This window comes from Sarcophilus harrisii, chromosome 4 (genome assembly GCF_902635505.1).
Source record: "Sarcophilus harrisii chromosome 4, mSarHar1.11, whole genome shotgun sequence".
Taxonomy (NCBI): Eukaryota; Metazoa; Chordata; class Mammalia; order Dasyuromorphia; family Dasyuridae; genus Sarcophilus; species Sarcophilus harrisii.
In genome coordinates this window covers 295,608,430-295,636,143 of record NC_045429.1, presented here as the reverse complement: position 1 = coordinate 295,636,143, position 27,714 = coordinate 295,608,430, and the positions used below count along the sequence as shown (strand labels likewise).

Here is a 27,714-nt window from a genome sequence, read left to right as displayed (position 1 = left end):
TTTATTTTGTAAATAAAAAGCTTTAATAATAAAGGAAAGAAGGAAGGAAGGAAGGAAGGAAGGAAGGAAGGAAGGAAGGAAGGAAGGAAGGAAGGAAGGAAGGAAGGAAGGAAGGAAGGAAGGAAGGAAGGAGGGAAGGAAGGAAGGAGGGAAGAAAGGAGGGAAGGAAGGAAGGAGGGAAGGAAGGAAGGAGGGAAGGAAAGAAGGAGGGAAGGAAGGAAGGAGGAAAGGAGGGAAAGAAGGAAGGAGGGAAGGAGGGAAAGAAGGAAGAAGGTAAGGAGGGAAGGAAGGAGGGAAGGAGAGAAGGAAGGAGGGAAGGAGAGAAGGAAGGAGGGAAGGAGAGAAGGAAGGAAGGAGGGAAGGAGGGAAGGAAGGAAGGAGAGAAGGAGGGAAGGAAGAAAGGAAGGAAAGCTGGAGAGAAGAAAGATCTGACAGAAATGATATGTCATTACAGGTTCTCAACTTTAAAGGAAACCAATATGGAAAGGAATTGGAACTTCAATCATGTCCCTATTCTTAGCTTGTTATACTGGAGATTTTGAGTAATTTTCTCTTGTGTGAGATCACACAAATAATTGTGTGAGATAACTCTCTTGGCTGAGTTATCCTTCTTCTAAAGGGAGAGCTCATCCACTATATTGTCTAGTATATGTATATTTGGATATTATGCTTTCTTTGATTTGTTTTGCTATTGACTTGAATAAAAAGGTTCATTTGCTATATGCTATGTGTTTTCATTGTGGAACCAGTATTTGATTGGAAGGAAGTCAAGTCTTAGATATAGAACTTTAGATCTTCCTATCCTCATTAAGGAACAGTTATCAGGAGCTTTGCTTGAACCTTAAAATTACACACTCCCAGACCAGTGAAAATGTTATGAGACAGGGAAAGAATCAAACCATAGACATATAGCTTGGGGATAGTGATCAAGAGTGTAGCTTGAAGCTAAATATTGCTTCCCCTAGGCAATTTAAATACAATTCTAGCCCAGGGCTCCCTATGTCAGATTAACCAAGCATCTGGCTACATCTTTCTGCTTCCCTTCCTTGGGGTGGGAGAAGCCACTCTGGGAGAAGGGTGGGAGTCGATTATAGAACTATCTGTTCTTGCCTTCCTTGCCAAAGTAACATTTGGACAGACTCATGTAGGCACACATAACCTAATTAAAACAAAGTAATACCCCATCCCACCAGCTTTCAGTAAAGTCCAAAATCGGCTTCTATAAGAATGGGGAAATAAATTTCTAATATATAAAGATCTTAACAAGGAGTTAGAAATTTTACTTTTTGATACAGCCAGAGAGAGATGTACCACTATAGTCTTGATTTGTAGCCTTTTCATGTTAAATAATTTACTTTTATTGCGGTAGCTGACCTTGATGTTGTTTCATCTTTGTTGAAGGTATCCAATACCACTACTGAAGATATCCAGCTAAAAAACATGTTACCTTTTGAGTCATATGAAAAAATGTTCTAAATCACTATTGATCAGATAAATACAAACTAAGACAACTCTTAGGTACACTTCATACCTCTCAGATTGGCAAAGTGACAGGAAAAGATAAATGTTGGGAGAGATGTGGGAAAATTGGGACACTAATACATTGTTGGTGGAATTGTGAACTGATTCAACCATTCTGGAGACCAATAATAGAACTATGTTCAAAGAGTTATCAAACTGTGCATATCCTTTGAGCCATCAATGATTCTACTGGGCCTGTATTTCAAAGAAATCATAAAAAGGGGAAAAGGAACCAGATGTGCAAAAATATTTGTAGCAGCTCTTTTTCTAGTGGCAAGAAACTGGACAATGAGTGGATGTCCTTCAGTTTGAGAATGGCTAAATAAGTTATGTTATGTGATGTACGTTATGTTATAGTAAGTTGTGGAATATTATTGTTCTATAAGAAATGATGAGCAGGATAATTTCAGAGAGGCTTGGAGAGACTTACATGAACTGATCTAAGGGAAGCAAGATGAACCAGGAGAACATTGTACATAGCAACAGCAAAATTATATAATGATCAGTTCCAATAGATATGGCTCTTTTCAACAGTGAGATGATTCAGGCCAGTTCCAATGGTCTTGTGATAAAGAGAGCCATTTGTGCCCAGAGAGAGGACTGTGGGGACTGAGTGTGGATCACAACATGATATTTTCACTTTTGTTGTTGTCTGCTTACAGTTTTTTCTTCCTCTTTTTTTCCTTTTTGATCTGATTATTCTTGTGCAGCATGTTAATTGTGGAAGTATGTATAGAAGAGTTGCACATGTTTAACATATTTTGGATTATTTGCTGTCTAGGAGAGGAGAGGGAGAAAGGGAGAGAAAAAGAATTTGGAACACAAGATTTTGCAAGGATGAATATTGAAAATTATGCATGTTTTAAAAATAAAAAAACTTTATTAAAAATGTTTAAAAAAAGGAAGAGATTGTTTCATTTACAATCATCTTTTTTAAAAAATTCTACTAGTTATGGAAATGTTTCTTGTTTGCATAAATTAAAAATAAAACAAATAAAATGTGTTAAAAAAGGAAAAAATAAAATAAAAAGCATGGGAGCAAGCACCGAGTCCTGTTTTGCTTCCCTGGTGACTAAGAAAGCTGGGAATTTCATTTCTTATCCATATTGTCATGAAACTGACATATATATAATACTGATGAACTTCTCCAAGCAACCAAACTTTGCCATCATCTTTCACAAAACCTTATGAAAAGGATCATAAGGCCTTGGTTAAATTGACAAACATCATGTACAAATCTCTTGTTACTGGCATTTCTCCTGGAGTTGTTGGGCATCAAATACCATACTGACCATCTGAAACCACACTGGCCCTCAGGTAGATAACCATCTTGAAGGTGAAGGATCAGCTTATTAAGGAGAACTCTGGCAAGAATCTTGCCAGCAATAAAGATAAACAGTGTTGGCATCCTTGAACTCCTTGGGGATAACCTCCTCTTGCCATATAACTCAGAAAATTTAGTCAGCTTTTGTATGATTAGTGTACCCCCTTGCTTTACAGATCTGTTTGGATGGAATCAGCATCTGGAAATTTGCCATATTAGAGGAGACTAATGGCTTTCAAAACCTCTTTTTCAATTGGAAGTTCAGTTAGAGAGGGACTGACTTCAACTGAGGCCAATGCCTACTTCAGTATTACTTGATGATGGTTTGCTGAGCACAGTATGGAAGCATTCAGTCCATTACTTCAGGATCATGTCCTTATCACTAATGTAAGCTCTATCAGTGCTAAGTAGCTGACATGCACCATATTTATTTTGGCCCATAAATAGCCTTCATGGCTAAAACACTTTGGAATGTTACTTTCAGCTTAAAACTGATTTATCATCAGCCTTCTTAATGAGTTCCAAATCCTGCATCTCACCAAGTTTCATTTTTTATGTTATTAAATGATGCAATTTTAAAGATAAATGAACTAACCTGCTACTACACCCTGTGGAATTCTCACTTTTTGTTTAGAGTTTCTGAATTTCTCCATTATTTTTGCCAAACCAGTCTTGATGTTTGAGTATGTGGTGATGAGTAATGTGGCACTTCACACCAAATCTCTGAAAGCTGCCCACTCACTTTCTGCTCTGCTGTTGCCAACTGTTGTTGGCTCAGCTTTCCTTCCAAGTTAACATCAGACTGTTTACAATCAGGGAAACTCTCTCACATTTCTGGTAGTCATCTTGCCTTGGAATCACCATGTTATTGAATGTGAATGTTTAACTTGGAGAAAATAAGTCTATGATCAGTCCAACACTCTGCACCACACATATTATTATTCTCACACCTTGTCTTTTCCTTAATATGACATAGTCTATTAAATTTCAATTTTTCCTTGCATATTGATGATGAGGATTTCCAAGTCTTTATAAAATTTTTCTTTGACCTCAGCAGGATTTGTCATGGTGAGAGCATGTACACTGATGATGATGGCTTGAAGCTGTTCTGTGAGTGGCCATTGCATTGTCCAAACCTGTCATTCACTCCTTTTGAGAGGCATATTATTGACTAGATTAATTTTGACTGTGAAACCTATACCAGTTTCATAGCACTCCCTATCATTACAACCACTCTAAAAATGTAAATTCAGCTCCAACATCAATAAGCTGATTTTCATTTGTCAATCTTGTTTCACTCAGAGATTCTATTTTGGATGCAATACCTGCTGAGATCTCTTACAACAAAAGCTGTTTATCTTTCAGGTCTATTGGATTTTTTATTGTCCATAAGCATGCACACATTCTATGTATCAAGGGTGAATAGAATCCTCTTCACAAAAGTTTTTGGGCATTTGTGTGTGGGGGTGTTTCTGTGTATATTACAAACATAAGATAGGATGGGATCCCCACCTGCTGCAATAAATAGATCAGGGTTAGGTAAGGTGAAGCACACAATTTTAGCCCCTTCCTCATACCAGGAGGTGAGAAATGTAGTGATGACTTATATGCACTGGATGGTTTTGGCATTTTTTATTGTCTACCCAAGCTCTAAGTACTCCACAGTACCTGCTTCTGCCACCATTCTAGCTATTGGAACAAACTGTTCACATCAACATATTCCTCCAGGGAAGTCTTCACATGTCTACTAAATCATCAGTGGGTTTGATGTCCTTTGGTTATCCTCAAACCTGCTTTATCATGTCTCGTTGGAATCCTAGTGTTAACAGAACTTGAAACAAGGTACTAAGTACAACTGATAGAAACAATGCTTGTGTTCACACTTTTAGAGAGCTCATACAAGCAAGAAGTATTTAAGTACTCATTGGAGTTCACATGTTTGGGAGATTTCAGGGTTTAGTATGAGATATCTGAATTCACACCTCCCTTGAAGCTCTCAGGGCCAGAGAGCCCTCTGGGAGAAACCCATAATCCCATTCTCTCAGACGAGATCATATATAAGAAACAGAGGCTCTCTTGGAGAGTTGAGCTGAATTAGATTGAAGAAGGGAGCGTCAAGTCAGTTCAGGAGAAGCCTACTCTCAGAGACACAACCAGATTCACTTCATCTCACACAGCTGTGGTGGCTGGGTTCTTGCACTTCCCCCACTGAGACCAAGGCTAGTCTGAGAGGTTCTCCAGAAAGCTGCCCAGCCCCAAGCAAGGAGGTGCTGGCTGGAGGCTGAAGAAAGCAGAGGCAGAAGCAAGGGACAATCTGCAAGAGCTCTTGGAACCAAGCAGAGAGATAAGTCTCTAAGAAAGCTAACCAGGCTATATTGAAGGACACAATAAAAGATCTGAACTTTTAGCACCTGGCTGCAATTTGGGTGATTATTACTTTTGACTGAAACTAAGGCCGTCTCCAGAAAACCTCCCCGAGAAAACCTCCTCCCAGAGAGAACCATTATTATATTTTAAAGAAAAAGAACACCACAATGTCTGCCAAAATGGTTCACCAGGATGTGGCTGCTGCACATGCTACAGATTTTTGGAACCACAGTTGGGTATCAGATGGGCACCAAAGGTGGGAAAAGCCTTGAAAACAGTTTGACAGCCTTCATACCAGAAGTACTAATATTTCCTGAATACTTGTACAGCCTAGATATAAAAATAAGTGTATATTCTTATCTTGTTTGTAGCACTGTAGCAGTTTTGTTGCCTCTGGAAGCAACCTGGTGCACCTGGTTGAGGATTACCCCTTTAGAGACTAAAAAAAAATATCAGAGCTGATGTCAAGGGGTTTTAGGGAATGTAGATTAAAGTGTAGAGATTTGTTCTCATGCCAAATGACTTCTTAGTAAATGTTGAGACTGAAGTGGAATGAGGGAAAGAATCAAAGATTTGGAACATCCTCTTCAGGAAATGTGATGATAATCAACAATGATTGATTTGCATTGTGCTTGTTCAGTACAGTTAATTTTCCTTTGTAGTGATTCATAAGCATAAGAGTGGGACAGTGGCAGCAATCTTAGATTGGGGTTTGGCATGGCATGAACAACAAGACAGAGGGCAAGATCTTTGGGAAGACAATATTGATTCCAAAACATTTGGAATTATACATGAAAAATTACTAAACTGTTTGTATTCTCTGACTTAATGATGCCATTAGGTCATGTATTCCCAAGGAGGTCAAAATAATATTCATAACAACACTTCCCATGGTAGCAACAGATGGGGAACAAAGTAGGAATTATCGGAATAAATTATTGCATGAGGAAAATGGCATCCTACACAGAACTGGGGTTTCATATCACCTAACCATTCTGATCACCATCTCCATTTCCCTACCAACCATGGACTCTATCCCTGGTTTCATCTCTCCCTACTCCCTAAAGAAATGAACTCTCATCTTGCTGCAAACAGGACCACTACACCACTTCCCTTCCTATTTTCATACATGTCATATCTTGCCTTACCTTCTTCCCCCCCCCCCCCCCCGCCCCCTTTCTAATCCTCTTATATATGGTCATCGTTTTGAAATAGAATAGAATTATCTTAAGGCCAGGAATTGTCTTGGTTACTTGTATTTTATCTCCAGCACTTTATGCAGTGCCTGGCACATAGTAATCACTTAAATTCTTCTAATTATCTAATCTATATATCTTTTTTTATCCCCTCTTTCTTTTTTCTTCCTTCTTTCCTTCCTTTCTCCCTTTTCTGCATCAGAGATAAAGCAATTTCAGCTCTCTCCACTGTCTAGGACACCAAGAATCTTCCCAAAAGTAAAAACTTCATAACTAGCAGAGTTGGTCAATACTTCTTAATCCCTGATGAGCATTCATTCAGTATGTTTCCTCTTCTTCCATTGTCAACCAGCTCCTGGCAGCAAGGCTGCAAAAGCCAATCCATGGGCTTGCAGTATTATTCATCTCTTCACCCTAATCCTTTTATACCCTTCTACCAGTGCCACAGAGAGGAATTGAAAATGGCAAAAATTTACTCAGGCTGCAGGAATGGCACAGTAGCATTTTGTTTCAGAATGGAGCTCTGCAACAGAGCAGATAAAGGTCACATATCTGAACTTGCAATAAGGCTCATTACAAGTCACCTTGACATAACTTCCCCATGTTTCCCCACCTCCCTGCCCTCTTCCCCACAGCACTATGGACATCTAGACTCCAAATGGCAGAAATTGGCTCAAGTTTTGATAGCAGCAATGCAACAATGCTCTGTACTTCAGGGCCAGAAAATTGAGGAACTGAGAGAAATAGGGATAGCACTTGTGAGGGTGAGAGTGGAAGTATTTTGTGGCACTCTGGGGGAAAAGCTCAACATCCAGCTGGGGTCAGAAGTCACATGGGGTAGAGACTAGGCTGGTGTGAATTGCTCAGCATAGGAGGAAGCAGATCCAGATATTGAAGATACCATCACCAGAGGGGAGGGAATGAGAAAGTAGTCAACAGGAGAAATAAGGAGAGAAAAAATGAAATTATTGGAGAAAGAAGAAAATTCAAATATTTTTAACATAAGTAGATAAGCCAATTGAAAAAACATTAATTGAAAAAAGGAACATGGCTTTCAGATGTAGTAACAGATGAATACAAAGATTACTATAGCTACCTATGTAGAAATGGGGCTAAAAAAGGAAAATGATTCAAAACTGATTTGGCAGAGGACCCTGTAAATTCTAAGCAGAGCATGGAATGCCAGCACTCTGTTCCTGAATAATTTAAAGAGCAAACAGAAAAAGAGCAGAATTTATGGCCTGCGTAGCAGAAATAAATAAAATAAATAAATAGAAAAACTTAAATTAATGGAGGCATATTACCAAAGAAGTAAAAGAGATGAATACAAAGATGAAGAAATAAATACATGGAAATTAAAGACAAACTGGGAGAAGAAATAATGACATTAAAAGAAAACACACTTTATGTGAGCAAAACATATTTAACAGATAGCTTTTAAGAATCAACCCCCCCCCAAAAAAAAAACCCTATAACTCTATAATGCAAGAAATAATACAAGAAAACTGTCTAGAACTTTTGAAACCAAAAAACAAAGTGCCCATCAAAAGAATTCATAGATTGCTTCCAGGAAAAAATAAAACAAAAAGTCCCAGAAAACCTCAAACTCCACAGAATATGGTAGTTAAATTGAATAATTGCATTAAGAGCAACAAATTCTGCAAGAGACTAGAAGATTTTCAAAAGTAGAGGAATAAGACTATTTTGCATTCACCAGAAAATGCAGAAAGATTGGTGTAATGTATTTCATAAAGAAGAACTAAACATGTAGACTAAAATGACCTACCCTTAAAATCTGAACCTAACCATAAATGACAAAAGATGGATGTTTAATAGTAAAAAGGATTTTGAAACATTAGAAAGAAAATTACTTGAGAAATTACTTTCATCTCAAACAACAGAAACATAAGGATAAACAAATAAAACAATAAAGGACAACAAATAAACAAGGGAAATCATTCCGAGACTTCTTTCTAAATGTATAGGAAATAAGAATGAAAGCAAAAGTGATGGTGAAGGTTTGAAACACAATGGAATAAAACTCACAACCACCTATAGGTGAATCAGTTTTTTGGGGTCTAAATTGTAATGTCTAGGCTAGGTTTCTGGAGGTCCTCTAGACGGGCTTTGGTCTCAGCAGGATAGTCACCATGAGGATAGTCAGGAATAGAGTCTAAAGTCTTTATAATCTCCTTCACAGTCTGTTCGCTCTGACTGACTCACTGTGTCCCCAGTTCTCTCAGCCCTTAAATACCCTATTACAATTACATCATTACAGCATACTGAGTATGTGTGAACTAGAGAACCATTACATCACCATACTAAGTACTAAATATATGTAAACTAGAGAACCATCATATCATCAGACACACTGAATTAACACCTTGTTGTAGTATCCTTGTTTCAAGTATACTTCTCCAGAGTTCTGATCCTCTACATCTTCCTCTTTCTTTTGTTTTAGAACACAGATGGTCACACCCTCCCTGACTTCTCAGAAAGAGAGGTAAAAACACCAAAAAAGAGGTGATCATGTCCTCCCTGACTTCTCAGGGAGGTGAGAACACCAAACCAGATATTGTTAGCAGGTTTCCTCTGGACTGAAGGGTCTTATTTGAAACAGGTATATATAAATCCATCAGCATGGAAGATATTACACAAGCACATAGTTATATAACTCAGGCCAGTAGTGATATAACAAACAACATGAATCAACATGAGGAATTATATATGTCTTTAAGTCCAAGAAGGAGGGTATATAAATAACAATCACATATACACTTCTTTCAGCAGCCAAGAGATAGTCCAAAACCAATTGTCCTTTACTTCATGTGTCAGGGAATCCAATGATTCCTGAAAGTTTTGAAGTCCTGCAACAGTCTTGTTATGTATTAGGGAATCCAATGATTCCTGCTGGTTTTAAAGTTCTGCAGCAGTCTTATCAACAATTTTTGATGTCCATGAGTCAATTGCCATAACTGCCATGCTCTTTCAGTGGTGGGCACAGTCAGCGATGGAACCACCCGATATTTCTTGGGTCTTCTCCTTTGTTTCAAGGGACTTCTCTTTTGTTGTCTCTCTCTGATAAGACAAGGTAAATATGGCTCATTGGCACTTATCTGATTCCTTCTCCATCTGTAGAGATACAAGCAAACCCTCTCCCTCAAGCAGTTAACCTATCTGGTCCCTTCCATTAATCACGTTCTAGATCTCTCCACATCACCTGGCAATTTTCTAATGATAGTGGAGCTGCTCGCACTGGACATTGCCCTTCTGGTGGGTTATAAAACCTGTCTGCTGGAGCCAGTGCATCTTTATTAAAAATTAAAAAATTAATTGTGTAAAGATCTAAATTTAAAAGTTCTCTAGAGTTATCCGTGGCTCCCCTTTTCTTTTGTTTTGGGAGGAGCATCTTGATGTCTCTGTTTCTCTTCTCTACTATTGCCTGTCCTTGAGGATTAAAAGGTATGCCAGTGATGTGTAAAATCTGATACTGTGCACAAAAGTGTGCAAAATGTTTAGAAGTATATGCAGGTCCCTTATCTGTTTTTATTGCTTATGGCACAACCATAATTGTAAAAGCTTGTATATGGAATTCAGTGACCACTCAGGCTGCCTTTTTTGCTGCTGGTATTGCAAAAGTAAATCCTGAAAAAGTGTCTACTACAACATGAATAAAAGAAAGACAACCAAAAGATTGGGTCACATCCATTTGCTAAATTTCACTGGGTCTCAAACCACAAGGATTCTTCCCTAGAGGGAGCGTAAGAGCATGGAAAGGAAGGCAAGCTGTACAGCCTTTCACTATGCTTCTAGCTTCCTCTTTTGTTATTCCAAATTGCAAACATAAAGCTTGAGCAGCCTGATGATATTTAAAATGAGATTCTTGGGCTACCTGAAATAAAGGAGTATTGGCTCCTGCCAATCTGCCTTTGAATTTCCATAAAAAATAGGACCTGGAAATCCACTATGTAAGTGGATATGCAAGATATAAATCTTACCTGGATGCTTTCTCATTTGCTCTTGAAGTTCCTTAAAGAGCTGATATATATTAGAAGCTATAAATTTTATTTGGGCTGTGGCAATTCTTTGTACCATACCTAATAAATAGGCCAAATCAGGTATTATATTATATCTCCTGGATAATAAGTAAGAGCTAGAATGACTGCATATAATTCATTCTGCTGAGTGGACTGAAAAGGAGTTCTGACTACTCTCTTTATAGTTAAGTCACGAGAGTATACAACACAAACAGAGTATGGATGCATCTGTAAAGATAGTTGGTCTTTAAAGAGGAACCTTAGAAACCTTTTCTTCAAAAATCCATTACCAATTATGTAATAGCCGGGATATCTTTAATGGAGACCCATGTGTAAAATTTGGAGCTGCAGCCAATAAAATTTGCCACTCTGGGATGATTTCACAGAATACATTAATTTCTGCATTGGTATAAAAAGTGTATATCTTGTCAGGTCTTATCCCAGATAATTGTACTACTTGCTTAATGGACTTTAATAAAATTCTAGCCACAAGCACTGGGTAAGGAGTAAGGCTTTGTTCTGGTTGTGCTGAGAGGTTCACCCACTCTATCACACTGTCTCCTCGATGAAGGACTGCTGTGGGTGCCTCTTTTGTAGCAAAAACTGAGGGCTTTTGAGTAATTCTTTCAACACATTGAATAAAGCCAGTTCAACCTCTCTCAAAGCCTCTTCAGCTTCTTTTGTAAGCTGGCATGGTGAGTTTAAAACAGTGTCTACCCTTAAAATGTCATATAATAGTTGTAATTGATTTAAGCCTAACACTGGACACATCATCTCCTATCAATTTCTGAGTCATTTAAGGTATTCAAATTCTCTGTTCTTAAAGAAAGTTTCTGTACTGTAAGCAACTTAGGATATACTTCATATCCTAAATATTGAAAAGGAGCATGCTTTTGAATTTTTTCTGGAGCTATATGCAATTTGTAGTTCCTTAGTTTTTCTATGGAATTTTGTAGACATGCTTCTAACATTTATTTGCTCCTCAGGTGAACAGCACAAGATATCATCCACGTAATATAATAATGTAACTTTTGGAAATGCTTTTCTTACTGAAGAGCAGCAACATACATTTGACACATAGTAGGGCTATTTTTCATTCCCTGTGGCAAAACTGTCCATTCATATCTTTTATAAGGCTCAGCTAAATTAACGCTGGGTACTGAAAAAATCTTTTCATAACCTCCTTATCCAGAGGGATAGAATAGAAACAATCCTTAATGTCTATAGCCCCAAAAGGCTGTGCTCTAGACAATTGAATAGAAGATGGAAGTCCATTTGTTCATTTACTTTTCTTAAATCAGTCAACATCCTCCATTTTCCAGATTTCTTTTTTACAACAAATACAGGGGAATTCCAAAGTTGTAAGTGTCCTTGATCAAGTTGCTCTTGTACTATATCTAATAAGGCCTGAATTTTTTCACTTGTTAAAGACCACTGTTCTATCCACATGGGTGTATCAGTTTTCCATTGAATGGGAACAAGTGAGAGTGGAGGCAGGCCTTCAACAGCAGCCTTGGCTAAAAAGCCGAATTACTCAATTATAATCCTAACTGTTTTAAGATATCTCTTCCTCATAGATTGGTGGCGATTTTTTTCTACTACAAAAGGAGTAAAAATGTCTGTTTCACCTTCAAATAATCCATCTCAAAGGGGTAGCACTAATTTCAGCTGCTATTAATCCTCCTAAGCCAGACACGTAGGTGTCTGCCTTAATCTTTGGCCAATGACTGAGCCAATTTGCACCTCTAATGACTGTACGATCTGCACCTGTCTACCAACCCTTTCAAATGGTATGCCATTTACACAGATAGTGAGCATAGGAAGGTCAGTTGTAACAGCTGCAGTTCAGAATATTCTTGGATTCTGTTGTTGGAAGTGAAAATCTGGGCAAATATCACCAAATTGCCTATTAGGAGTCTGTATCAGTAAATTTGATGCTACTACTTCTCCTGGCTGATAAGTCACACATTGTCTACCTGTATTAGTGACTGGGATATTAGCCACACATTCCCCAGTTTCCCACATCAGTATATGGATGAACACAGCTTTATAAGTATTCTCAGGAGGTAAAATGATCAAGCCTACTGTGCCTGGAGGCAAGGGACCCATAGACTGGAGAGGAACAGATTTCACCTCTCCAGGGGATATTTCAGTAGTCCCAGCTGCATATAACTCTATTCTCCCCAATTATAATTTCTTTCCCCCATCAGGTTACTTCTCAGCTGATTGATCATGTCAGAGTATTAAACTTCTAAAGACTCCCTGGTTGTAATATCGACTGCCATCGTGGCCCAGGTGTTTTTTGCCTAGGGCCCTGGGATTGAGCCCCGCTTCCCATTTCCCAAAATTAATCTACATTCTTATGCCCAATGGAAGCCTTTGTTGCATTTTGGACATAGGGTTTTGGGTCTTGTTCTCCTACCCATAAGCCTTTTTCAGATCTTTGATAATTTTCAGATTAAAAGGAATGTATCTTTCTTTTTTTCTTGACCTGAAGAGTCAAACTCTTCAATCATAGGGTATGCTTCTATTCTCAAATCTGATATATCCTGTCCTTATTCTTTAGCTTTAATTATTGTCTTTTGTAATCATGTCATAGGGGGTGGACAAAGCTGCTGCATGGGTGGTGTCAATGATGTCATCACCCCTCTCACTCCTTCTCTGCCCTCTACCCACGAAGGCAAAATTGAGGGGGGAAGGTCATGAGATGGGGAATGCTGTAAGGGCTCCTGGTGAGAAGCACCACACTCCTTAATTTCATCAGCACTGTACTTAACTCCTTTCTTGTCCAATTCTTCATGTTTTTAAGCTGCTTTGTCAATACCATCCCCTTCCTGCTCTTTCTCCTTTTTCCTTATTTTAAAACTTGTGGGATTCCTTAAAGCTAAGTGTATTATGTTGTACATATAGAATGTTTCCTCAGGAATTGAATCAGTTCCATTATCTTCGTAATATTCAAATAGTTGCTTTCCCACTAATTTCCACTTACCTAGCTCTAATTTTTCTTCCTTAGAGAACCAAGGAGATGTGCACTCTAATATTTCTAAGAGTCCAATAATCTGCTCCCAAGTTACCAACAAACCTTGCTTCTTTATTAACCTAACTATGATTGCTACACACTTCCCTTGGGTGGGGAAGGTTCTTTTCTTAGCATGTGCCCCATTTCAGCTGAAAAAATCAAAGTGACTAGTTTACTCACCCTATTTCCGGGTCACAAGGACTTCTCCACTGAACTTACGATGCCATCAGTCGAACTGCAGAGTGTAGGTCCAGAGCCTCAAAATGGAGTGTGCTTCTTTCAGTGCCTCACACTGGGCGCCAAAATGTAATGTCTGGGTTAGCGTTCTGGAGAATCTTGGAACCAACCTTGATCTTAGTGGAAGAGTGCAGGAGGCAGGAGAGGCACCAGGAGGATGGTCAAAGATGGAATGTTTCTATTTCCAGTCCTCTCAGGCTTTAAATACCTCAGTATGATTACATTATTACAGCACACTAAGTATGTGTGAACTAAAGAACCATTACATCACCATATTAAGTACTAAGTATAATAAGATCATTAATCACACTGAATTAACACCTTGTTGTATCTTTGTTTCAAGTATACTTTTCTCAGAATTCCCCAATATCTTTGGTCCTCTACACTAAATTACAAAATGGAAGGGTACATAAAGAGGGGGATGAGAAGAGGGTGATAGAGAATATGTGGTATAACTTAATCGATTAAGTCAAAGGTTAACACTGAAGAGAAAATAACTCTTGTAGTATCTCAGGAAGAAGAGAGACTACAAGATGGATGAAGGGTCAAAGAGAAGGATGGGGGAAAAAAAGAAGGTAAAAACCTTGTCTCAGTGGTGAGGAGTACTATTGATGAATGTTCCTGACAAGGGAAAAAAGTCAGTCTACATCAGTACCACGGGACAATACTGTCTTTATCTTCTACAGGAGATGGTATTTTTCCTAATAGTAAGACAAGGCAATAATAGAAACTATTTAAAAGAATGAAAACAAAATAGATCCCTTGAGTATTAAGATTGAAGAACTAAAGTAGTATCAAGACCTTTACCCTTCTCTGTCTCTGTGGTATATTAATATAATATTGCATTTAAGAAACTATTCACATGTGGAAACTTGCATGAACTCATGAATAATAAACAGAACTAAGAAAATAATATACAATGATTACAATAATAAAAAGAAAAAATACCACTAAAAAGCAATTGGAGTCTGGTTAAATGAAAAGACCAATCCCTATCCAAGTTTACAGTTATCAAATACATCTCCTACTCTCAATAGAGTGGGGGAGATTTAGAGAATATTGCATATGGTGGCAGTTTCTCATTTCTCAAAGGGTTCAAATTGGGCTTTATAAATTATCAATATGTACATTATTAATATGTATAAATTATGAGTATATTTTCGTGTATTTGCTGTGTATCAGAAAAAAAGGTGTAAAAACAAAAGTTTATCATAGGAACGTTTAAAAAAAATGGTAGATCTGAAATAAAAGAGTCTTACATATATAGAACCTACTACTTACTTATCTGACCTTGGGCAAATCACTTAAATCTCTAGGTCTGTTTTTTCATTTGTAAAATGAGAACACTGGACCTTTCCTATTTCTAAATCTATGATCCTCTCATTGGAAGTTGTGGTCAAACAGTTTTGGAGTTGGTACAATTCTAAGTGATGGTGCTCATGCTGTTATGCAGTTTCTTATAGATTGCAAGAGCAATACCAAAGGATTATGAATCCAGGAAGGAGTCTTTGTATTCTAAGTTAAGGGAGGATTAATTAATTCCTTTCAGACATTCAGGACTGATTTGTGCTTAGATACTTAGATTTAATTGCTTGCCTGGGTTTCTCTGAAAGCATGGTCCCTAAATGGGACTATTTTCTTAAATAGAAAATCTCTGCAAGTCCTTATACACGTTGCAATTTAAGGTGTGGGTGACAGTTCATTTCCTTTACAATCTTTCTTAAATCTGCAATCTTACCTACTAGTTCCAACCCTGTTCTTTCATGCCAATAGTAAGGAAAAATGCAAGATTTATTTATTTCAGGGAGAGTTCATTGCTTTATTAGACATCACTTGGTCTCTTTCAGCAACTATAAGAATGAGTCCCAAGCAAAAGACCCCTTTATAGCTTCAAATACATAGTATCAATACATATTTGTACAGTTAAATCTATAAAGTACATTTCTTAGAATTAATCACTACCAGTATATCTATCATTAACAAGCTCCTTTTTTGCATCCACTTCTTCACCTGCTGGCCTTTATTTACCATTGTTTTAAACTGGCCTATGACAATCCCATTTTTCTTTGAAGGCACTCCAAACATTATATATAGAAATTATTTTTAGACTAAATGATTAAAAATCATAAGGTCAATATTAAAGGGTCACTATAAACATGTCTTTTTCCTCTTCTTTTTCTCACAGCCTTATTTTGCTATGAGGTTTTACACCAAGCAATGAATCTGGGATACAGAGCCATGAAGTACAGTCCACTGATTAACAACATGTATATATTACAATGACCCTATAGACATGTTAAGAAACCTGAAAACACTGAAAATTAGTTTTGTAAAATTTCACAAATATTTTGGACATGAACAAATGAGGCATTTTATTTCAAAACAGAACATGTGATCAATTAAACATAAAGGTGTAACTTTTAAGTGTACCTGTTATTTGAACAGTAGGTATTAAAACAATATCTTTGGAAAATGTTAAAACTTGCAATGGAGAGCACCTTCAACTTGGAAAGGAAGAATGCTATAATAAGGAATGCTGTCAAGCTCTTTAACCAAAATCCCTAGACTTTTGGTGGTGACATTAGCTCTAAGGGATCAGCTTACTCAGTAATAATTACATTCTGGGGAAAAAATAGTGAATAACTCCCCTACTTTCTCAAGACACTGATTTACAGTAAAAACAAAACAAAACAAAACAAAAAAACCTTTATAATTCATAGTGTTGGTACCAAGATATGATAACAAAGAGGAATTTGCACAGTGCTTTATACATAATTATTATTCACTACTTCTTTTTTAGTTTCAGTGGTTCTCATCCATTGTGATATATTGGATATATTGACAGCTGGAACTGTTCAGTGAACTTCTTGGCTTCCACATTAGAACATAAACTTCTTGAAAGTAGGAATTAGTTATCTGTATACCCAGTGATTAGCACAAGGCTAGGCACATAGTAGGTAGTTAATAATTATCAACTAGACAGTGCTAGAGACATGCCAATAAGTCTACTTCTCCAACTATCTTTTTTCTAGATTCCAAGATGACATGGGTGATACCATCATCCTGTTTGCATGTGCTCTTATAACATATTGTCATAATATTCTAAAATTTCCCATTTTACACATATATTTTGACTATTTCCAGACATCTGTAAACTGTCTATAAATTAGACAGCTTTGGATTTTTTTTTTTAAGTTAGATAATTGTATCCATGGATACATGGAGTTTTATTTACCATCATTCAATCCTTATTCAGTACAAGAGTTTATTCCTTTCTTGACTTAAGTGCCATATCTGCTTTTCAATGTTTGACTCTGATCCACATCATGTTCCTACTCAGTAAATTCTAGTGGCTCTTTATTACCTCCAGGATCAAATATATAATCCTATGTTTGGCACATCAAAGGGCAACCCACCCTCATTTCCCTCACATTTTCATTCTTCCTACACCTTATTCACTGCTAGAGCCTTGTCAATCCTGTGACACTGGACTTGTCCCCCATGCCTGGAATGCTTTCTCCCTCATCTTTTTTTACTGGCTTCCTTTAAGTACCACTAAAAGTCCATTTTGTCCAGGAAACCTTTCTCAATCCTTCCAAATACAAGTGCCTCCCACCTTTTAATTATTTCTTTTACCCTGTATATAACTTATCTATTTAAGTTATATACATAACTGTTTGCTTGTTGTCTCCCTCATTAGATTATGAACTCCTTGACAGCAGATATAGTCTTTTGATTCTTTTTCTATACCCAGTCTTTAGCAAAGTGCCTAGTACATAGCACTTCATATTAACTTTTTTTGTTCCAGATTTTAAGGTCTTTCTCTTTCTTTTAAGCTACCCATCAAATTCCTAGAGTCTGATTGCAAATGAGATTTTAATAAAAGAAGACATAATTTAAGAGTCAGAAATGGTACGTTTGGGATTTGGTCTTTACAGTTTTGGTGTTGCATTTTTGCTAGGACACAAAATCTGTCTTTGAAGGTATCCATATTCTCAATACATAAGCAATTTACTTGTCTAACATGGAAGCTTTGAAATGGGACAGGCAATGGAGATATGTTTACAAACAGGAAATTGAGGAATAAATATCAAAAATAAGGTTAAGATTCTGAAAGTCTATAGAAAGGTGTGACAACATAGAGATAGGTAAAGTACAAACAGTGACTAAAGATCTCCCTCTTTTTCCACAGGGGCTATTCTGATGTTAAAAGGGAACTATTTAGTCTACTAAAACTAAACTGATTTCCTCCCTCCCCCCATTACACTATCTTTTCTGATGAAAAAGATCCAAGCTCTCAAAGAAAACTTTTACATTCATGACATTGATAGGATTTTTTCTTCACTATGTCTTCGCTGATGCCTAAAAAGATTTGAGCTTTGACTATAAGCTTTCCCACACTCACTACATTCATAAGGTTTTTCCCCAGTATGGATTCTCTGATGATTAATAAGCCCAGAATTCTGACTGAAAGCTTTCCCACATTCATGACATTTATATGGTTTTTCTCCAGTGTGGATTCTCTGATGTTGAATAAGGATTGAACTCCGGCTGAAGGCTTTCCCACACTCATCACATTCATAGGGTTTCTCCCCACTGTGGATTCTCTGGTGTAGAATAAGTGCTGAGCTCTGGCTAAAGAGTTTACCACATTCATCACATTTATGCTGTTTTTTACGAGAGGGATTTCCCTGCTTTCTTTCAAATCTGCCTTCACGCTGACAGATTTCTCCATATTTGAAAATCTGAGCAACGTCTATATTAAGTGTGCCAGAAATATCATCCTGTGGTTCTATACCTGAAGAAATCTCCTGATCTGGAAGGGACTCCCCATTCTCAGTCTGAGTATCACCATCTGAAACAACAAAAAATACAAATGTTACTTATTCCCTGTGTTTCAAGAAAGGAACCTATTGGAAACAGAAGAGTATAAAATAAAATAAAAACATGTTAATGTTAAGATTCATATAGTCCTGTAAAATGTTATAATGATAAGAGTGTGAAAGAAGAGGTAAAACAAAATTGCCATTAATCAGAAGTGAGAAAATATTAAGAGAATAATGAGGTAATCAAAAAAGCAACTTGATGGGCAGTAAAAAAAAAAAAAAAGTTTGTCATAGTGACTAGAAAAGCAGTCAAGGGCCTTATTAAATGAAGAGATCAAGTTAGGAAAAAACAATCAGTAAAGAGAGGGTGAGAAGATCAAGGGGGATGAAAGACTTTGGGAAATATGGATAAAAGAATATGGTTAAAGAAGTAACAATCCAGGAATAATGAAATTTTCATTTTTTATTTGAATTCTGATCTACACTAGTTGTCAGAAATTGAAAGTAACTGCTGGAGAGGAAAATAAAAATGTAACTAGCCTATTTAAGAAAGTAAAAATATAGTGAGAGTTCAATGTTACTTGACGTGTTTAAACATGAAATCATGTTTTAGGTTATTTGGATGAAATGTGTCTTCGGAGGCCTTTTCTTATACTGTTTTGATAATTCTGAGTTGTTATAATATTCCTTCATTTTAAGGGAGTAAGAATTCAAGCATGAGATGAATGGTGATCAATTAGAGCTTATTTCTGAAATGTATAGGCTAAGGAGTTACAAGGCAGGGAGGCAGGTAAAGGGAAGAGGGACATAGTAATCGCATGTAAACAAAACTATCACTAAGATTTAAAATAAAATACAGAATGTGACTGAATATTAGAGTGAAGGGCAGTACACAGGAAAATAGCATAATAATGACAACCATAAAGAGACAAACTTGTGATATACGTTAAAAATAAATCAAATTAATTACTTCAACACTTGGAATAGATCTTGGTAATTTGAAAAATTGCTCTTCCTGGATAAACAAATTATCAAGGAAGAGATTACAAGGGAAAAAATAATCAATGCACTTTACATGGAGGAATAAAAATTCCTAGAAGCTCATCATAATCTGATAACAAGAAGTTATCCTAAAAGTTTATACCAGGAGGCACACCATATATCCCTGGAGACAGTTTTCTTGCCTAAAAAGAGGCATTTTCTAATGAAAGGTAAACAAGCAAGAAAAGTTTTTAGGACACTAGTGACAAAGATACCAATATTTTGTGCTATATATTCTAAACCAGGTAGAAGCCAATTCCTTACCACTGTGTCTTAGAGAGTGGAATTCCCAGGCTTCCCACTTAAGTTCATTCTCCACAGGCAGGGGCTGTACATTTGATGATTCCTCAGCCGTTTCGTGAGGTTCCATCTCCTCTATAAGGTCTTCCTGTGCTCGGCCACTGAATGAGACCTAGAATCAATGTAGTTTTTGGGGGAAGAAAGTGAGGTGAAAGAGAATCACAGGTGGAATTGGAAATAAAGCAGAAAAAAAAGAACATACATACCAGGAAAAATCAACAGGGCAAAGAGTCTTATTCTATCACCTAGAAATGGTTCAGATAATAGGGAAAAAACTGATACACATTGGGACCTCTAATTACAAACTGGTTAAATGGAGACTGAAACTCAGTTATCTTATATAACAATTTCATATATGCCCCCAAACAAGTCCAAAGATTTACACCCATACTCTCAATCAATAAACATTTAATAAGCTAATAGTAGCTTATTATATTCCAGGGACTGTGCTAAATACTGGGGAGACAAAAAGAGCTAAAAGACCATTCCTGTCCTCAAGGACCTTACAATTTAATGGGAAAGACAGCATGTGAACAAATATTTCTATTTATATAGAATAAACAGGAAATAATTAACAGGGGGGAGGCATTAAGAAGGGTTAGGGAAGTTAGAAGGTAGGATTTTAATTAAGATGTTAAAAAGTCCAGGGAGGTCTGTAGCCATAGAGGTGAACAGATAGCATTCCAGGAATGGGGGACAATCAGAGAAAATGCCCAGACATACTGTCTTGTGTGGAATAGCCAGGAGGCCAGTGTTACTTGGACTGAAAACTATATGTAGGGGAGTAAGATAAAAGAAAAATGGAAATATTGGGGGGAGGTGAGCCAGTACTAGATTATAAAGGTCTGAATACCAAATAGTATTTTTGCATTTGCTCCTGAAATCAATAGAAAGAAAGCCCCTGCAATTTACTGAGTAGGGGGGTGTTTTGGGGTATGACATGACAGCACTTCAAGTATTTCAAAAAAATCACTTTAGGGATTAAAAGGAGAATGTATTGGAGTGGGGAGATAGATACTTGAAGCAATATGTAAAAATAATCTAGGCATGAGACAATGAAAGCTTGCACTGGGATGATGACAATGTAAGAGGAGAAAAGGGGGCATATAGAAGAAATGTTGCAAAGGTGAAATCAACAGGCCTCGGCAACAAATTGGACATGGTAAGAGATAGGGAAGAATCCAAGATGACTCCCAGGCTGTGAGCCTTAGGGACAGGAAGATGATGTTGTCCTGCACAGTAATGAAGAAGGTGGGGGGGGCAAGAGGCCAGGGGCCAGGGTGATGACTACTATGACTTCTATTTTGGATATATTAAGTTTGAGATTTCTACCGTACATGCAATTAAAGATGTCTTTAGGGCAGCTGGAAATGCAGAGAAATTAGGTTAGGATAAGTAGATTTTAAAACCATCAACAGAGATAATTGAACCCGTGAAAATTGATGAGATTACCAAGTAAAGCAATATAGAAGAGAAGAGGGCCAAGGATAGAACTCTGAGGGACAACTATGGTTGGAGGGTGTGATCTGGAAGAAGATCTGGCAAACAAGGGAAAAGAAAGAATAGTTGGGTAAACGGAAAACCAGGAAAGAATGGTGTTCTGAAAACTCAGAAAGAAAAGAGTATTAACCTCTCCCCTTCCTACCTGATGTCCTGGCTCATCAAGCTCTCTCTCCAAATCTTCTAGAATGGTCACTGCCTCTTCTCCATTTTCTGGATGATGCTCTCGAACCCAGGTCTGGAGTTCCTTGGGCAAGATGGTCAAGAACTGCTCCAGGACCAGTAGCTCCAGGATCTGCTCCTTTGTGTGCCTCTCTGGTCTAAGCCAGAGACGACAAAGCTGACGGAGCTGGCTCAGGGCTTCACGGGGCCCTGGTGAATCCTGGTACCCAAATTGCCTGAATTGCTGGCGAAAGATTTCTAGACCATGGCAGCTGTTCCAGTGGACACCTGATCCTTGTCCATAGATGCGGTCCTCTTCTATCTTCACTCTCAAAATACTCTCTTTTTCAGTTAGAGTGGGAGAAATCAATATGGAATCTTCACTCAATTCTGCAGACATTCTGAATTAGAATATCTTGAAGGAAATTTACTTCAGCTATGAGTCCAATCTTAGTTACCTTTAGCTTTTCTTCAAAGCCACTCCTGGAGTATTGGACCAAAAAAAAAAAAATCAACAATAACAAATGACTAACCCTAAAAGCTTAGACATGCATATGATAAAGGCTAGTCAGAACTTAGTCATTCAGCAAGGATATCTGCTTTTCTATGAGATGGAAAAATAAGATTGAACAAAGTAATATTGGTATTTATTCTTTATAAAAACCACCAAAACATTCTAAAATAAGTTTTTGGTTTTGATTTTTTTTTTTTTTAAGTATATAGGGGCTTAGTAACTTTAAGCCATTAAATTGCTTCAGTTTCTTCATCTGTAACAGAAAAGGGAAAAGGTATTTGTACTTATTTCCTCACAGATGTGTTGTGACAAATTAAAATGGAATGAGCATTCCTATGGTAACTATGTACCTGGCACAATGCGTGGTTTCTTACAATTTTAACTGATTTATTTGGTTATTTTTATTTTTACAGTTGAAGAAACTTAGAATGAGAGAGTTTAAAAGAGTTGTCCAGGCAACTTTTGAGACACCACTACACACTTCTCAGATTGGCTAGGATGACAGGAAAAGATAATGCTGAATGTTGGAGGGGATGTGGGAAAACTGGGACACTGGTACATTGTTGATGGAATTGTGAACACATCCAGCCATTCTGGAGAGCGATTTGGAACTATCCTCAAAAAGTTATCAAACTGTGCATACCCTTTGATCCAACAGTGTTACTACTGGGCTTATATCCCAAAGAGATCTTAAAGAAGGCAAAGGGACCTGTATGTGGCAGCCCTCTTTGTAGTGGCCAGAAACTGGAAAATGAGTGGATTCCCATCAATTGGAGAATGGCTGAATAAATTGTGGTATATGTATGTTATGGAATATTATTATTTTGTAAGAAATGACCAACAAGAAGATTTCAGAAAGGCCTGGAGAGACTTACATGAACTGATGCTGAATGAAATAAGCAGGACCAGGAGATCATTATATATTTCAACAACAATACTATATGATGATCTATTCTGATGGATGTGGTTCTCTTCAACAATGAGATGAACCAAATCAGTTCCATTTTTTCAATACTGAATAGAACCAGCTACACCCAGCCCTGGGAAATGAGTGTGAACCACTACATAGCATTTCCAATCCGTGTTTTTGTCTGCTTACATTTTCGATTTCTTTCACAGGTTAATTGTACATTATCTCAAAGTCCGATTCTTCTTGTGCAGCAAAATAACTGTATGGATATGTATACATATATTGCATTTAACATATATACTTTAACATATTTAACATGTTATTAGTCTACCTGCCATCTGGGGAAGGGAGTGGGAGGAAAGAGGGGAAAAATTGGAACAAAAGGTTTTGCAATTGTCAATGCTGAAAAATTACCCATGCATATATCTTGTAAATAAAAAGCTATTAAAAAAAAAGAAAAGAGTTGTCCAGGGTCACAAAGTTAATAAGTGTCTGAGGCTGCATTTGAACTCAGGTCTTACTAATTCCAGGCCCAGTGCTCTATCCACTGTGCCACTGCCTCTAAAATTATAAAGAGTCTCTGTAACTTATAAAGAGCAACAACGCAATATGAGAAATTACCACAAATTCATAGTCATGGAAATGACTGTAAAAACAGCAAGTAAAATATCAGCTAATATGAAAAAGTATGAAACAAAAATATGAAGGAAATCTCCAGTGTATGGATCAGATATGGGAAATAGCTATATATGATCTAAATTGTGGATAATGTATTCATTGATCTCCAGAAAGCAGTTTTTAAGAATCTAAAGCAGTTCCCCTAATTCTGTCTTCAAATAATTTTCAATATATATATATAGTCTAAAATCATTAAGCATGATGAAATAGATGGTAGAATAAAATCTGTAATGCTGTGGCAGCATCTGCTTAAAACTTATATGGATCTTTATTAGGTTTTTTGGTTGTGGGTAGTCAGCACAGTAATTTTTTTTCCTCCAGTGACGGAAAAATTTTACTAACTTTATTTTCTTTCTATCTTTAGCTTATACCTTCTGCATTTATAAATAAACTGAACATGACTCAAGTCTACTCATTAACTATCATCAAGATTTCATTATTCCTTTTCAAAAAGCTCATAATGCACTAAACAGGAGAAAGAAACTCCAATCAACCATAGTAGTCAGAGATAAGCCCTTATTAGCAAAAAAAATCTAGTAGTCTTTCATTCCTGATCTTGAGTGGGCCCAAGGTTTTTGGTTTTAGAAACTTCTCTTCCTTACTCCACATATTTATTCAGTTGCCAAGTATTTATTTTTCTACCTAACATCTCAACCTGTCACCCCCATCTTGTACTCACACATGACCACATCACCTACAGCATTAACTATTGAAATAATCTCTCACTTTCTCTGCTGGTCTTAATCCTCTCCACTCTAATCGATTCACCCCAAAGCTATTTTTTGTTTTTGTTTTTTTAAAGCACAAGTGTGACTAACTAACTCTCTTACTCAACAAACTACTGGTTCTTTAAAAAGTTAGGATTAAATTCAAACAAATATCATCTACAAAAGGGTTTAGCCTTTCCAAATTCATTTTCCCTCACATTCTTGCAATCCAGCCAGACTGGCCTTGCTGGTCTTCACATAGGCCACTCCAACTCCCCATCTTCTTCTTGACTTTGCACTGGCTGCATCCTATGCCTGGAATGCACTCCCTCTTCATCTGTCTCTAAATCTCCTCGTTTCCTTGAAAGCAACTCAAGTAACACTTTCTGCACAGAACTTCTCCTGAGATGCTAGCACTCTCTTCAAAATTACCTTCTCTTAATTTTGTATATCCTTAATTAACTTCCTCTCTCTCTCTGTCTCTCTCTCCTCTCTGTCTCAGTCTCTGTCTCTCCCTCCCCCCCCTTCTCTTTCCTCCCTCCCCCCCCTTCTTTTTTGCTCATCTGCTGAGAAATTTTCCGCCTCCGCTTCCCTAAGTAGGGAGTGAGGACAGTGAGAAGTACAGGACACGGACTGAGCAGGCCTATGCTCTAGCCACAACTTTTCTGTTTGGGCTGCGGGGTCCAGAGCCTCAGAGCAACCCCAGGCCCGTGCAACAGAGCCGCCGAGCGACGGGCGGGGGACTCTGGAGCTTTTTCACTCCCGCAACCCAGCACTCACCTACTTCCAAGAAGACCCTTCACAGACTTCCGCACACACCCAGCCCGGACTACTCTTCCCAGAAGCCCCCGCACAAGTCCCCTACTTTCTACAGACAGGAACCTCCCTCAGAACACTCAACTCTCAATGGCTCCACGGCCGGGAGAGAAGACGGGAGTAAAACGTCAGCATAGAGTTGCCATGGAGAAAGACAAGTTCTTGCTCACTCCTCTCTCCCCTCCCCGGCCCTTTCTCGCAAATCTCTGGCTGTGGGTGCAGCAGTTTCTCCCCCGGCCACCCTCTGGACACAGGGCGGAAGCTTCCCGGCCCCTCGTCTCCGTAACTCTACTTTGAGTTGCTTGACTCCCAGCTTCCCCACAAAACTCCTTGTTCTCACCTCCAGTCTTGGAAGGCGGTTGCTCGCCTCTTCGTGGATGTCGTAAAAGGATGTTAGAAAAACGTTCTCCCAGAAGCCTCCTGTCGGAGCTGCTTCCGGTTCTCGGATCCTGCTCGGACTAGGAGGGAAATGAATGACTCAAGCAGTTGCCATAGAGATGAGGGAGTGGGGAATCTTAGAAGTATGTGGCCATAGATTTAGAATTGAAAAGGGCAATAGGCAGTGTCTCACCATCCTTCTGCAATCAGTTGTCAAATGCTGCTTTTCTACCTTCACAGCCTCTCTAGCATCTGACACCTTTTCACTACGCAGAAAGCCTCTAAGGTCACCACTCTAGTCCAATTCCTCATTAACTCTTGCCTGAACTTTTCCCATAGTCTCCCTGTCCCAAGTCTTTTCCTTTCTCAATAAAGGGAGTTTTCCTTAAAATAGTAAGCAGTATCTATCTCAGCAAGTATTATTTGTAATGGAGAGAAGCTGGATGCATGCCCAGTAAGATCAGAGGTGAAACAAAGATAGATGTCCATTATCGCCACTATTATTCAATATTATACTAGAAATGTTGGCGTTAGCAATAAGAAAATTAAAAAAAAAAAAGAATAAAAGGCATTAGAATAGGCATTGAAGAGATAAAACTATCACTCTTTGCAGATGATATGATGACATACTTAGAGAATCCTAGAAAATCCTCCACAAACCTACTGGAAACAATTCACAGCTTTAGCAAAGTTATAGGATATAAAATAAATCCACACAAATCATCAGCATTTCTAGATATTATTGACAAAGCCCAGTAGCAAGAAATAGAAAAATAAATTCCATTTAAAATAACTGTAGACAAAAGGGTGTCTGCCTTCCAAGACAAATCTAGGAACTATATGAACACAATTACAATATACTTTTCACACAAATAAAGTCATATCTAAACAACTGGAAAAATATAAATTGCTCATGGGTAGGCTAAGCTAATTATAATATAATGACAATTCTACCTGACTGGTCTATTTGTTCAGTGCCATTATCAAACTGCCAAAAAATTATTTTATAGAGGTAAAAAAAAATTAACAAAATTCATCTGGAAGAAAAAAAGGGCAAGAATATCAAGGGAATTAATGGAAAAAAAATTATAAAAGATGGTAGCCTAGCAGTATCAGAACTAAAATTCTATTACAAAGCAGCAGTCATCAAAACCATTTGGTACTGGCTAAGAAATGGAGTAGTGGATCAGTGGAATAGGTTAGCTATACATGATACAATGATCAATGACTATAGTAACCTAATATTTGATAAACCCTCAAACTCCAGCTTCTAGGAATAAGAATTCATTTTTTCATAAAAATTGCTGGGAAAACTGGAAAATAATGTCAGAAATTTGACATAGACCTACATCTCACACCACATATCAAAATAAGGTCAAAATGGGTACATTATTTGGGTGTAAAGGGCAATACCATAAACAAATTAGGAGAGCAAAGGATAATTTACCTAATAGATCTTTGGAGAAGATTGGAATTTGATCAAACAAGAATTAGAGAACATTATGAAATGCAAAATAGACAACTTTGATTACATTAAATTAAAAAGGTTTTAAACAAACAAAATCAACATAAACAAAATTAAAAAGGGAAGTATGGAGCTGAGGGGAAAAAAACTTTTACACCCAGTGTTTCTGATAAAGGTCTCATTCTAAAATATACGTATGTCAAATTTATAAGAATACAAGTCATTCCCCAACTGATAAATAATCAAGGGATATAGTTTTCAGATGATGAAATTAGCCATTTATAGTCATTTGAAAATGCTCTAAATCACTATTGATTAGAGAAATGCAAATTAAAACAATTCCGAGGTACCACCTCACACCTATCAGATTGGCTAAAATGACAGGAAAAGATGATAAATGTTGGAAAGGATGTGGAAAAACTGGAACACTAATGCATTATTGGTGGAGTTGTGAAATGATACTACCATTCTGGAAAGCAATTTGAAACTATGCCTAAGGGGCTATCAAATTGTACAAACCCTTTGATCCAGGAGTGATGTCACTGGGTCTGTATCCCAAGGAAATCATAAAGGAGGGGAAAGGACCCACATGTGCAAAAATGGTTGTAGCAGCTCTTTTTGTGATAGCAAAGAATTGGAAAATGAGATATCCATTAATTGGGGAATCACTGAATAACTCAAAAGTTATTATTTGATATTATATATCAAAGTAATGG

The 27,714-nt window shown here is 37.4% G+C and overlaps 1 protein-coding gene across 1 annotated transcript; it reads right to left on the bottom strand.

Moving 5' to 3' along the window:
* Positions 1–15,491: 15,491 nt before the first annotated feature.
* LOC100934108 (zinc finger protein 24-like) lies at positions 15,492–25,378 on the bottom strand. The gene is given in 5 exon segments (XM_031968456.1): positions 15,492–18,037; positions 18,039–18,556; positions 19,833–19,980; positions 21,514–22,013; positions 25,120–25,378. Coding segments are annotated over 4 exon segments (1,122 nt in total). The 5' UTR covers positions 21,931–22,013; positions 25,120–25,378; the 3' UTR covers positions 15,492–17,998.
* Positions 25,379–27,714: the final 2,336 nt, after the last annotated feature.